This window comes from Onychomys torridus, chromosome 7 (genome assembly GCF_903995425.1).
Source record: "Onychomys torridus chromosome 7, mOncTor1.1, whole genome shotgun sequence".
NCBI classification, from domain to species: Eukaryota; Metazoa; Chordata; class Mammalia; order Rodentia; family Cricetidae; genus Onychomys; species Onychomys torridus.
In genome coordinates this window covers 14,695,234-14,710,010 of record NC_050449.1, presented here as the reverse complement: position 1 = coordinate 14,710,010, position 14,777 = coordinate 14,695,234, and the positions used below count along the sequence as shown (strand labels likewise).

The 14,777-nt window shown below is 38.6% G+C and overlaps 1 protein-coding gene across 1 annotated transcript; it reads left to right on the top strand.

The window, feature by feature from the left end:
* The first annotated feature begins 1,665 nt into the window (after window positions 1–1,665).
* On the top strand, window positions 1,666–2,634 carry LOC118586944 (olfactory receptor 7D4-like). Its single transcript, XM_036192411.1, has one exon. It carries the CDS (start codon window positions 1,669–1,671, stop codon window positions 2,632–2,634), a length of 966 nt encoding a protein of 321 aa, XP_036048304.1. The 5' UTR covers window positions 1,666–1,668.
* Window positions 2,635–14,777: the final 12,143 nt, after the last annotated feature.

Here is a 14,777-nt window from a genome sequence, read left to right as displayed (position 1 = left end):
AAACTAAGACCGTGCACTTTGCAAAGGCATTTCAACTTAAAGGAAGAAATCTCTTGTGAAACACATGAATAAAATTGAAGACATTCATAATGAAGCTAAGAAATTCCATTATGAGCCAGAAATTAGTACCTAAACACAAATCAAGGCCTTTAAAAGCAGTAAGTTGAGATAAGACATAGTAAGCTTCCATTCTCTTTATGTTCAACTGAGACATCTTAATGATAAATGGTGCCTTTCTTTTTGGCTAAAAGGTTGTTCATGTTGGTTCTTCTGTTTCTATAGAGGTAAGGATTGAACTCAAAGTCATACACATGCTGAGTACCCACTACCACTGACTTACATTTCCAGACTTACTAAAGGGTTTTGTGAATAAGGAATTGCCTATAGTCTCACTTGGAGTGTTTTTCTAAACTACCTTTCAGTGCACAAATATTTATAGAAAAAGTTTTTTTAATAGTCATTCCTCAGTATCTGCACACAATGAAATTCCCTTTGTATGACCTAAATCTGTGGCTGTTAAGTCCCTTCTATGAAGTGGTACAGCATTTGTATAGACCTTCCATATATTTCTGTATGTATTAAATAACTTTTAGGTAATATATTATATACTAATATAATAAAAACACTATAGTAGTTTTACTGTGACTTTGAGAAACTAAAAGAAGAAACATTTTAAATGAAGACATTATTCTAATATATTACTATAACATATTTTATAAATTATATAAACATATGTATTTTATATATATATTATATACATATATATTTGGGGCTTTTTTCTTTTTGTTGGAGATATAGTTTTGCTACATAGCCTGGCTGCCTCAAATTTGCAACCCTTCTGCTTCATTCACCACAGTACCACAGTTAGGGAAATGTATTACCATGCCTGGCATGATTTGCTCTTCTTGTTTTAGTTTTTATTTTTGTTTTATTTTGTGTCTCTCTTCAAATTGCAGAAGATCAAAATTGAAGCCATCTGCATGATAGGCTACTGAAATACTTTTGATATGTAGCCTATTAAATCCACGAAGTGTAGGACTCACTGTCCAATACTGTCTGCGGTACAGGAAATGTGGAATGAAAATGAACTCGAAAAGACACAGTTGCTTCAATATAAGGAAATTGAAGAAGAATGTAAACACGCAGGGAAAATGTAAATGTATGATGGAGTTCTTGAATTGATCTTTGAGATTAAGAACTATTATGATGGAGCTAGAAGGATAGAGAGGACTCACAATACTAAAGTAACAATAGTGGGATTTCCTACAAAATATTTTCAAACTATCCTTCTTTTGATAAAATGAAACAGGATAGTCTGAAGAAAGTATAAGGATAATTAAAAAGTTGTCAAATTCTACATCCCATAATTGCCTATCTCAACATTTTCCTGGGGTTGAAAGAGGCAATTACTACAAGGCAGAGGGGAGATGTTCAGAAAACAGGTTCCTTCCTTCCCAGAAATTTTATAGAGAATATAATTGCATCAGCCAGGAAAGATGCAGTGGACAAGACACTGCAGGAAGTGGTGGTGGAGACAGCAGTCTTGGGCGGTAAAGCAAATAAAAACATTTGGGATAAAATACAATGCTTCATGAATGGTATTGAAATTCATGGTATATTCTCATTGTAACTATGCTTACTTCTTTCCAGGCAAAGACTGTAAATTATATGGAGCCAGAGAACTTAACAGCCACTTCAAAATTCATTCTTTTGGGACTTTCAAAAGAAAATGATATCCAGCCACTTCTATTTTGGCTGTTCCTGTTCATTTACTTGGTCTGCATCATAGGGAATCTGCTTATCATCCTGGCTATTGGCTCTGACTCCCACCTCTGGACCCCAATGTATTTCTTCCTCTCTAACCTATCTTTCACAGACATTTGTTTCATTTCCACCACAGTTCCCAAGATGTTAGTGAACATCCAGGCACAGAATAAATCCATCACCTATGAAGGCTGCGTCACCCAGATGTATTTTTTCATGTTTTTTTCTGGACTGGATAGTTTGTTACTGACAGTAATGGCCTATGACCGGTTTGTGGCCATATGTCACCCCTTGCGCTACATGATTATCATGAACCCTTACCTTTGTGGTCTTCTACTGCTACTGTCTTGGCTAATCTGCCTTGCCTATTCATTGTTACAAACATTAATGTTTTTGAGGGTGTCTTTCTGCAAGAAAACAGAAATCCCTCACTATTTCTGTGAACTTGCTCAGATCCTCAAGCTTGCCTGCTCAGACACCCATGACAATGACATCCTGCTTTACTGTGTAACTGGTTTGCTAGGTATTATTCCTCTGTCTGGGATTCTTTTCTCTTATTCTAAAATCATCAACTCCATAGTGGGCATTTCATCTGCTAGGGGGAAGTATAAAGCCTTTTCTACTTGTGGGTCTCATCTTTCAGTGGTCTCATTGTTCTATGGTGCAGGCCTTGGTGTCTACCTTACTTCTCAAACAACCTATAACTCCAGAGAGGGTTCAGTCACCTCAGTGATGTATACTGTGGTTGCTCCCATGCTCAACCCTTTCATCTACAGCCTGAGGAATAGGGATATGAAGCAGGTTATTAGAAGACTTTTTCATAGCACAAGAGATAGGTCTCAGTGTGATAATAGAAAAATGGATACATGAATCTAGAGTTGATGATTAATGTATTCCTGCACACATTACATTCTCCTGTATTCTTAAGACACAGAAAAGAAATACAACTCATGAAATACAAAACTAAAATATTCCAGGACCAAAGATAAACTTGAAACAACAAACATGAATCATGGGTAGCCAGTAACTATACCTCTTATGCAAACAATTTCAAGGATATATATTTATAAGTGTGTAGGGGGTAAAGTAGAAAACACAGCAAGTAAAAAGAGGTAAGACATACCTAAACATCATTGCCCAACTCCTCTAAGTCATTGCTGTTTCCAACACGATGCTTAATGTGAAATGTTTTTCTTTGGCCTCTGTCTGGAAAATAATTATACTAAGAATATCTCTCTCTCTCTCTCTCTCTCTCTCTCTCTCTCTCTCTCTCTCTCTCTCACACACACACACACACACACACACACACACACACACACACACAAGTTCACATGTACTCAAACACACATATATGATATACATTATATATATATATATATATATATGCAGCTATATACCAGCATATTATAATTGATATCAAATTAAAGTACAGAGTGCCTACTAATCAGAAGGTGGAGGCAGAAAAATTAGGAATTCAAAGTCATCCTGAACTTCACAGTGGTAAATAAAACACAGAAAATAATTTGCTCAATATTGCTCTTGCCTAGACACACTTTCTCAAAACTTCACATTTGGATCCTTTTCAACAACATGAAATAAAAGTTGAGTTGCACTTATGAACTTAACAACAGCTATGGTTACCTACACAAGATCAAGCCAGTCAAAACTGCAGCACGGATGGGGAGGGACTTGCGAGGCCCCACCCCAAAGTGAAGCTCTATTGGCAGGCTATGGAAAGGGGTAGTGGGGGCAGCCAGTCTTTATCTTCCTTTGGTGGTTCGGGAATTGGTAAGCTGCCCATGCCTCGACGGCCCCACACCCCTGGGCATGTGTGCAGCACTAAGTGAAGTCAAGGGGTTATAAAACAAAACACAACCCGAATATGTAGGGGAGGATTTGGTGATGGGAATAAGAGGAGTTGAGTGTGGTCTATTCAGGGTGTAACTTACAAATGTATCTTATTGTAAATTGAATAAAATATACTTTTGGATAATTCCATGTAAGAAGAGATGCATCATTTTATTTATTCTTAAAGTTCTTAAAGTAACAAACGTGGATAGCTTTCTTTTGCTACATCAGTTCAACACCCTTCACTTCTCTATACAGTTCATTTACTCATGCAAATGTGTATAATTAGAGAGCTTTTAAAGGTGGACAAAATGTTCTCTCATATTTCAATTTAACCAAAGAGTGAAACTATGGAAGATATAGGTAAACATCATGGGTTTGGGAGCTCAAAGTTTGTACTTTTGGTCCAAAGTCTACTATCAAGGCAATATCCTACTGAGAAGTTAGCAAAGTATACACACTTAAAAAATTTTTATATAAAAAAATTTATATAAGAGATTTTCAAGTTGTTTTACATATCAGCCACAGATTTTCCTGTCCTCCCTCCTCCCCCCCCCAGCCTTCTCCTCCAATGCCCCCCCCCCCATTCCCACCTCCTCCAAGGTAAGGTCTTCCCTGGGGAGTCAGCCCAGCCTGGTACATACAGTTGAGGCAAGTCGAATCCCCTCCTCCCTGCACCAAGGCTGAGCAAAGTGTCTCAGCATAGGCCCTAGGTTCCAAAAAGCCACCTCATGCACCAAGGACAGGTCCTGGTTCCACTGCCTGGGGGCCTCCTAAATAGTTCAAGCTAATCAACTGTCTCACTTATCCAGAGGGCCTGGTCCAGTTCTATAGGGGCTCCTCAGCTATTGGTTCATAGTTCATGTGTTTCTACTAGTTTGGCTATTTGTCCCTATGCTTTTTCCAATCATGGTCTTGATATATCTTGCTCATATAATCCCTCCTCTCTCTTGTTGATTGGACTCCCAGAGCTCCTCCTGGGGCTTGGCCATGGATCTCTGCATCTGCTTCCATCAGTCACTGGATGAGAGTTCTATCATGACATTTAGGGTATTTGGCCATCTGATCACCAGAGTAGGTCAGCTCAGGCACTCTCTCGACCATTGCCAGTAGTCTATAGTGGAGTAGTCATCTTTGCAGATTTCTGGGTACCTCTCTAGCACTCTGCTTCTTCCTCTTCCCATGGAGTCTTCATTTATCATGGTATCTCTTTCCTTGTTCTCCCACTCTGTTCCTGATCCAGCTAGGACCTCCCACTCCCCTATATGATGCTTTCTTAGAAAATTGGGAATCAATCTCCCTCAAGACCCAGCCATACTACTCTTGAGCATATACCTGACAAATGCTCAATCATACCACAAGGGCACATGCTCAACTATGTTCATAGCAGCATTATTTGTAATAGCCAAAACCTGGAACAACCTAGATGCCCTTCAACTGAAGAATGGTTAAATAAAATGTGGTGCATATACACAACAGAGTAGTACTCAGCAGAGAAAAACCAATGACATCATGAGGTTTGCAGGCAAATGGATGGAACTAGAAAATATCATCCTGAGTGAGGTAACCCAGACTCAGAAAGACAAACATGGTATGTACTCACTCATAAGTAGATAGTAGATGTAAAGCAAAGGATAACCAGACTGCAATGCACAACTCCAGGGAGGCTACCTAGTAAAGAGGACCCTAAGAAAGACTCAGGGATTGCCCAGCGACAGAGAAATGGATGAGATCTATATGAGCTATTGGGGGTGAGGAGGTGGGGTAATGGAGGGCAATGGTCAGGGTAAAATATTTTTAAAAATAAATTAAAAGTAGCTCCATACAAGGATTCTCCTATACCAAAGAGCTGATAGGACATAGCATCATATATATATCTTTAACTTCATAGGGAAATGCTCTGGAACTTAGACCCTGTGGTAGTTTGAATGCAATTGGACCCCATAAGCTCCTAAGGAGTTATTAGGAGGTGTGGCTTTGTTGGGAGTAGGTGTGATCTTGTTGGAGGAAGTGTGTCACTGTGGGGCCAGGCTTTGAGGGCTCATATGCTCAAGATACTGTCCAGTGTTACAGTGTTACAGTCCATTTCCTGTTCCCTTCTGATCAAGATGTAGCCAACACATCTGCATCCATGCTACATGCTCCCTACCATGATGATAATGAACTGAACCTCTGAACTGTAAGCTGCCAACTCATTAAAATGTTTTCTTTAAGAGTTGCTGTGGTCATAGTGTCTCTTCAGAAGAAAAGAAACCCTAAGACAGACCCCAAAACTGAAACCTACCCTGAGTAGGCTTGAGGAATGCTGACTCACCCACTTGGTGAGAAGTGGGTATAGACTCACTCAAATTCAAATGTTTTACTTGTAACTTCACCATTTATTAAAGAATTCCTGTCTTTCAGCAATAATTATTGGATTGATTACAGAATCAGCATTGTGTGTTTAATACATAGATGGTTGGTAAATGGCAGGCATTTTTGTGAACATGGTGTTTATTTATCCTCCTATCTCATGTCAGTAAGAGGCAGATCTAACGGCAGACCCTCCACTCCTGAAAGCTGTGCCCTGCTACCATACCCAAGAAGCACCCGAGAGTAAGTCATAAACTGACTGGCTCTCAGGAAAACTTATTCAGTGCAATAAAATCTTACCCTTCATACACAGATCTCTTGGCATTGGTAACCTGGTCTGAAATTAGGGGTGGAGGTGGGAGCAAAATGATGCTTACTCTCATGAGCATGGATTGTTCACCTTGATTTTCACTTCCTGTTCTAGAAATTATTACTCTATTATAATGTTTATGGATTAGGACTATATAGGTATTTGAGGTCAGATCACTTTTACCCTGTGTGGTGCAGCCTTCCCTGAGTGTTCTATATTTAGCTATTTAACACAGTTTATTTTTATGACATTAACAGGTGCTCTCCCATTAAGTCATGGCCATTCACCCAAAATGTCTCCAGAGCACCCTCAGAGAAAAATCTCCTTTGGTAAGAACTACTGATCTATCATGAATCGGAAGTCAGAAAAAAGGACAAGTAGTAAAGGGATGTCCCAATAACAGAGACCTAAAATAGGGTACACTAAGATATTGGTCTCTAGTCAGGAATCCTTGCCTAGAGAAGGGCTGAGATTTAGAAGCAATGCCGAAGTGTTACAGAATTAATATGTAACTTTCCAGCGAAAAGTAACTCCAAGAATTTAAGAGATTAATAAAGGAAAAATTCTTTAATAGTAGCATTTGACTGTTTCTGGCTAAAACATAAAAGGGAACCAGTCTTGAACAGAAAAATTTACCAGCATATATAGGTCTTAAGGTTACACGTTCCATATATGAAATCATCTGTATATCTCTTAAGTCTCAGATCCATGTTATACTTTGAACAGAGCCATTTAAACAGAAATAGTGTCTGCAAGTACAACTGCTTGGCCAGATGGAACACTTACACAGCAAAGATAGTGCCATAATTACTTCTGAAGTACACCAGTGCTGTTCTTTTCAAATGGTTGGTAGCCACAGTCATCCTGCCTGCCTACCTGGCAGGATTGTTTTTCTTGAACCAGGATATAACGGCAGACCAAGACTTAAATCATCTTGCACTGCCCTCTTAAGCTGTCCCTTAGAGGCATGTTCTGTGATTTAGGAATAGCTGGAAATCAGACTTGCCTCCTCCTCTTCTGATAATGGAGATCCACTGGAGGTCAATGCTAGTGAAAAAACATTAGCTGAGACATTTTCTTAGCTATTCCAAACTTTAATTATGGTACAAACTTTTCCTACACTTTCTAAAATGCCTGGCAAGTACAATACTTACCTTCCAGTCATATGGAGGCATATTTTAGTTAAATTCTACTTTTTGTAACAGTATTTGCTGAGCAGGATTTTTTCCGTTATTGAATTTTTTTCATATAATATATTCAGATTACCATTTTGCCTCCCTCTAATTCTCCCAGTTCCTCCCCACCTTCCCTCCCACCTGAATACACCCACTGTCTGTCTCACATTAGAAAACAAACAGGTTTCTAAGCAATAATAATATAATTTAATATAATATAATAATATGAAAATTATGGAATAGGACAAGACAAATAAACAGAAAGAAAAGAGCCCAAGAAAAAGGCACAAGAAACAGATACAGATTCAGAGATCCACTCACAGGAATCCCATAAAAATACAAAACTAGAAGCTTTATATATATATATATATATATATATATATATATATATATATATATATATATATATGTAAGACAGAGAGAGAGAGAGAGAGAGAGAGAGAGAGAGAGAGAGAGAGAGAGAGAATATAATTTTAAAAAAAGGAAGAAAAAGCCTTGACAGGATATTGTGAGACAAAGAACTTCCAAATATGTAGCTGTCTGTTTTCTCTTTCACAAGTATGCACTCAGGCAGTACTTGGGGCTTGTCAATTTATTTTGCTCCAGAAGTAAAGATAAATCAATAAATTAAGAACATTAACTAAATATCTTCTTCTTCTTTTTTTTTTTTGTTTTTTGAGACAGGGTTTCCCTGTGTAGTTTTGGTGCCTGTCCTAGAACTCATTCTGTAGACTAGGTTGGCCTCAAATTCAGAGATCTGCTTGGCTCTGCCTCCGAGTGCTGGGATTAAAGGCGTGCACCATCACTGCCTGGCTAAAGTTCTTCTTTTGTGATCTTTCAGGCATGAACTGGTTAATGTGAAGGTCTCAGTGGCTTACCAAGAATTTCATCTTATAAAAAAGGGGTCCTGGTCTTCTAGACAATTCTATCTTTCTGCTTAGACTCATAAGCCAAGTTTCCTTCCACTGTAAACTGTTTCCTTCCCATTTCTAGGATGATCTATGTGGCAGTCTCTAAATTCTGGACTCCAATTAAGTGTTTGTGCATATCTGTTCATCTTACCTGTGACCTACACCAGAGGATCATGTCAATCTATTGGGGGAAATTAAAAAGGATAGAAAAAAAAAAAAAAAAACTAGTGTGCTGAAATTCCCCTTTGATTCCTCACAGAAAAACATGGTTTGAGGTATTCTGTAATGAAAGCCACACAGAAGCATGATCTGCTTGCACTCAAGCAAATGATTGGTTGGCTAGGGAACAATGGGGAGGGATAACAGGTAAATCACAAAATGTTTTTGAGACTATCCTGACATTAGTGATGGTTTGATGGACATAGAGACCTTAAAACTTAACAAATTATACTCTTAAAATATATGCAATTTCTTATTGCATCTCAGTAAAACTATTCACTCTCAATTGGATTTTCATAATGTAAACAAAATGGTTTGTGGTACACTGCAAAAAGATTAGCTACCACAGGGCTGGGGATAGAGTGCTTACTTCATGCTTGAAACTAGGTTAGATCTCCAGGATTGTGTGATTAGGCATAGTAACACGGGCTTGTAAACCCTAGCTCTTAGGAGGTAGAAGCAGAAGGATCGGAAGTTCAAGAACACCCTCTCCTCCTCAGCTACAGTTTGACGACAGCCAGGGTTACAAGAGATCTTGTTAAAAGAAAAAAAAATTCTCTGTATCTACGCCTCTTCTAATAAACTGAGCAGGTTCCATCCTGGGGGCAGTCACGTGAGTGGAAGGCTCTAATGTGGTGTGAACAAACAGAACAGACATCTGAAGAGCAGTGTAGCACGTGATCTTCTGAGGCTGCATTAGCACACTGATATAGGATGCAAGCTGGCCACCTCTCTCCAGCTTTACTATAAAGTCCCTCACTCCCTATTTACTTCAGTAATGTGATTTCTTTAGAGCTTTCCTGTATCTCTGCATTCAGGGTTAGCATACTTACTCAATTCTATTTCTGGTTGGCTTTTTCTCCCCAGTACTGGTGACTGAACCCAGGGCCTCATGAACTCTAGGCAAGTATTCACCAGCTGCTTCTCTTTACTTTTAAAAAGCCTTCACCACACAATGTTTGCACCACTTCTCCATGTGTCTGACAGCCCGTGGTTCAACATCCCCTCTTTGGGTATCCTTAACTTCCTAGAGTTAACTACTTTATATCTTTGTTCCTAGCCTTTCACTCAGTTAAGGATAAGGCAATGCTTTACTGACCTTTCTTTCCCCAAAGCCAAGTGTCAAGAATTTAACTGATATTCAATATATGTTCATACTGAAGTCCCAAGAGACAGAAAAAAGTTCAATTTAATCAAAAGTTTGACTAATGTTCAACAAGACAGATGGGTCATGCTGGAGAAGTCTCAGGAATAAAAAACACACACCAAGACTAGATTAGTCTTTAATTAGAAGCTCCCCTCAGTGGGAACATGTAAGGTACTTTGTTTTGAGAATTGGCAGGGAAGGGCAATGAGATGCAAGAGCCTGGGCCACTTAAGTGCCTGTGAGAATTCATTAGCTCTGTCTGCCCTAGCCTATGGGAGGGAGGGAGGAATTGGGCACTAGGGAGAAGCAGCACTGCACTCCCAAGCCTCCTAATTAAACAAATGGCTTAGTTTTTCTCAAAGCTGAGAAAGTGTTTTCTTCCCTTAGGTCAAGCCTCTGGGTACATCTTTTTCCTCTAACATAGGCAAGAACCTATAAGGGACTGCTGTTCTTCACTAATGAGCTTAGGTAAACTTTTGACTGAGGCCCACTAAAAATTCAGCATTTTAATTCAGTGAGATACAACTGTCTACCCAGCTAGATGTACCCAAGAACTGTGGTACTGTTGAGTGGAGAAGAAGGCATAACAGACTCCTAACAAAAGAGAAGACTCAGTGCTGTGTTAAAACACCACCACACACTAGCTCAAATAAATGCTCTCGCTGGAGATGTGACTATCAACTGTGCCCACTTGCTGCTCTCTTTCATTTCCAGCTAGTTAACTGCTCCTCCATTTCTCCCTCTGTAGGAGCTGGCTGTCTACCTTGCAGTGATCTGGGATAGAGAACAGATAACTCACAGAAAGAGCTCAAGTTTGCCATTTTCCCCCATGATCTAGTGAAAAAAAAAAAAAAAGGTCATATTAGTGGAGATTGTTATAAAAGTCCAAGGTTAGAATTTGTCTATGAAAGTAGATTTAAATATTTTAGATTTTCACTAACTGAATTCATTTCAAAATTGATCTTCATTCTGAAATCAAGACAGTTTGCAATGTGCAACTAAAAAGACCCCGCACTGCTTACAATGAATGATTTCTTATTTTTTTTTTTTATTTTTTTTTTGGAGGGAGGTCAGAAGGGGGCAAAAATTAGATCTGTGAGACCAAAGCAAACAGCAGTGAAAATACTTATGGGTGAAGGTCTGAACCAGGGTGTCACTTGAGAGTACAGTACTCATTCAGTATGCCCACAGCTCTGGATTCCATCTCTAGCACTGGAAAAAGGTAATAAAGCAAGTAAAGATTCAGGTGCCTTTAAAAACAGCAAGGAGAGTCAAGTTTTGACATCATTACGCAACCCTTTTCTAGTTCCTGCAACACTAGAATAAAGCAAATGCAGTACTACAAAGACAATTGGAATTGCTCTGCCATAGCAAAATAAATACATATGCAATTATTAAGCAGGCATGACAAACCCTCTTCTACTTGCTTTATTCTAAAGGATTAGAAAGCTGAAATACAGTTATCTCCTAAGGATTTTTGTATAAGATTATTTCTTGAAAAGTCCAGGCAGCCAATAACTACTATCTATAGCAGAGACTTAACATACTAGACCTATCTATGTAAACCTTTACATTGCCTTTCCTCAGAGAACTTACCATATACATCAGTTTGTATTATGAATCCAAAAGTTTAGTGTAGATTCATCTGTACATGACTGTCATATTACTGCCTAGGAAGGACCTAGGAATGCCTGAAGAGGGCACATACTATGACCAACACAGTTATCTGTAGGAGATTGGTTCCCCCAAACCCTGTAAATATAAGAATCTATGGATATTCATGTTTGCTATACAAAATGGGTTAGTATCTGTACAGAACAGATGTAATCTTCCCATATATTTGTCACATGTAGATGATGTATATTGAGGAAAATTAGCTAGGTTCACATGATCATGTGAAAAGCAATTGTTCTCTCAGTGACATAAAATAAAGTGATACAGGCAAATACACTATTTGTTATAATATAGTCTTTGAGTAAAAAACAAACAAAATACTGATATCAAATTAAAAATTCTTAGGTTTTCTGTTACAAACACATATAAATACCAGGTGTAGTGGTGTACAGCTATAATTCCAGAACTGGATAAAAGCAGAGGATTTGTTCAGTGTCATCCTCAGCTACATATTGATTTTGAGGACAACCTGAGATACATGAGATGCTGTCTCAAGACACCAAACACCTCCCTCATCCAAAAAAAAAAAAAAAAGGAAAACACAGCAGAAAAGTGATTGGGAGTTCTTAGTTCAATATATTCACATCCAAGCTTACAATACATACCTGACATTCCCCAAGAAATCCTATAAAAGAGAAAGGCAGTATACCATACAGATCTTTTCATATAGATTCCAAATCTCATACCATGTTAGGATAAATGTACAAAGAGTGCATCTCCTCTGGTGCACTCCAAAGAGTGCATTAACTCTGGTGAAGAACAGCATCGACACCTACTATATGGTGTGGACAAGAGTGTGAAAACCAAGTGATAAGCCAAGGATCCTCAAAAAGGTACATGCGAATGAAGCACAAGGTAGACACTTGAATGCTGATAGGACTAGCTGTCCAGTTCACTGACAGAGCACATGCACAAGGCTGCTGAGAAGGTACTATTAGTACCTCCAAACATCCAAACAATAGAAGAAAAGCAACTAACTTGAACACACCACCAAATTCAAAGTCCAGTCCCTGTTCCTGTGATTGTCTATCCTGAAAACATACTAAGTCTTGGGGCGTGTTGAGATTATTGCTGCTGCTTTTGCTTGTAGCAGGGTTAGAGTTAAGTAACAGATTTTACAGAACAGTGTGAACACTACCATCACAGTGGGCATCTGGTGTCAGCACAGACCTACCTAGCTGCTGATGGGTATCTGAGAGACCTTCTATTAAGTTTTTTTTTTTTCCAAGACAGGGTTTCTCTGTGTTGTTTTGGTGCCTGTCCTGGATCTCACTCTGCAGACCAGGCTGGCCTCAGACTCAACAGGGATCTACCTGGCTCTGCCTCCTGAGTGCTGGGATTAAAGGTGTGTGCCATGACCGCCTGGCTCTATTAAGTTTCTTAAATAGGGTTACCAGATGCCAGATGGAGTAAGAAATAATGAGAGGGGTGGGGGATACTTGGATCAAACTAAATGTCTTAGTCCTAAGAAGTACTACCACAATTAATGGAAAACACTGGAAATGTTTCCCACTTAGAAAAAGCAACACTGTCTCTGCTTCCAGCAGTACTAGCTAACACAGCTAGACAATAAAATCTGCAAGTGAAGAATGTTGGCAAACAAGTTATCTCAACAGAATAATATTTATGAAAAACCTCAAAGAAGCAATGTGAAAAAGTAACTAAAACATGAAAGAATGCAGTGAATGTAACACAATTAAGATATAGATTTAATTTGCAAACACACAAAGTAAATATAAGTAATGGTAGATAAAACATCATTTATGATACAAATATTAAAAAACTAAGGAAATCTGAGCACTTTTAATTGGAGGTGGTAAAAAAAGATTCTGGTAATTATTTCTTGACCAGGTGATTACATGGGTTGTTCATGTAATGATTAACTAAGCTTTACACTTTGGAACTGAGTGCTTTCCTATGTGCATTTATAAAACTTGTTTTAAAACACACACAGCTTATTTTTACACCATCACTATAGAAATGACTTGGCAGAACTGGAGAGATGGTTCAACTGTTAAAACTTGATGCATTTGCAAATGATCTGGGTTTGGTACCCAGAACTCAAATAACTGCTCACAAGCTCACAATCCTCTGTAATTTCAGTTCCAAGGAAACAGAAAACCTCTCTTCTGGCCTTGCAGGTACCAGGCATGCATCTGATACACGTATATCCATGTAGGAAAACACTCATACACTTTAAATAAATCTCATATTAAATAAAATAGTGATCTTGGCATTTTACTGCCACGACACAACAATTTCAGACCCTGTGAAATAGTAGAGGATCACTGTCTCAAATGGAAACTGAAACCACAGATCAACGACCAATGTGACTTACTCCTATCACTAATATGGTCTTCCCGGTATCTAACATGAATTTTGCAACTCTTTAAAACTAGTTTCTGGTGGTGCCTTGCTCCTTTCCACTTTATCAGTCTGGGCAAGACAGTGAGAGCCTGTCTCAAAATAATTAAGCAAAACTAAGCCCTCTCCTGACTTCCTACTTTACTAAGACTAACAGGCAGTCTTCCAGACCTGGTTCCTGATACATTGTAACATCATCTTCAACTCCAAGCTTGCTCTGTTCATACCAAGCTCCTGGCAGCTGAGTAACTGTGCCCCAAAACAGTACTCAAGTGCTTTAAACTGCCAAGGACTCTCCTCTTCAGATTATAAGGCACATCGTTACCACACCTCTGCTCAAGAATTCCCTTAAGAAAAGATTTCTGATCTTAAGTACTGCTTAAGCTCCATATTTCTTCTCAGCTTTATAGTTAACACTTTCTTTTTGGCTGATACACAAAAACAAACACATCATGCCCTCACACCAACAAGAAGGAAAACCTCACCACAGTAAGATTTGAATCACAGCTTTCAATCTTAGATACCAAAGAACAATGCTGTCATAAAAGAGGTACCAGAAGTAGCACTTGCCAGCAGGTGAGTTTTAGGCAAACTAAACTCTGTCTCAGATGCTACACATGTGAAACAGAAATGCTGATAGTACTTGCTTCCTTGGGGTTCTATGAAAACTGATACCTTCTAGATCTAGTTAGGATTTTCATGTTTACAAATTTACAATGGAAATACTAGAACTTCACTCCACAGTTGAGGGAACCTGGATCAAATGATGGAAGGACTTAATGTTTGACTGTATGATAGGTTTATGGGGATGTACTCCTGTAGTAACCTGAAGTACATCTACACACAGCTATCAAAAGCACAGCACATGAACAACTTGAAAAGTCACATGAATACTTGATTTAAAGTATTTAAAAATCTGTACCTAATAATTCCAAGAATACTAAAACTTTACATAAAAGTATCAGTGATCAACTTTCTAGAGAAAGGGGTATGGTTCCTGGACAGCATCCTAC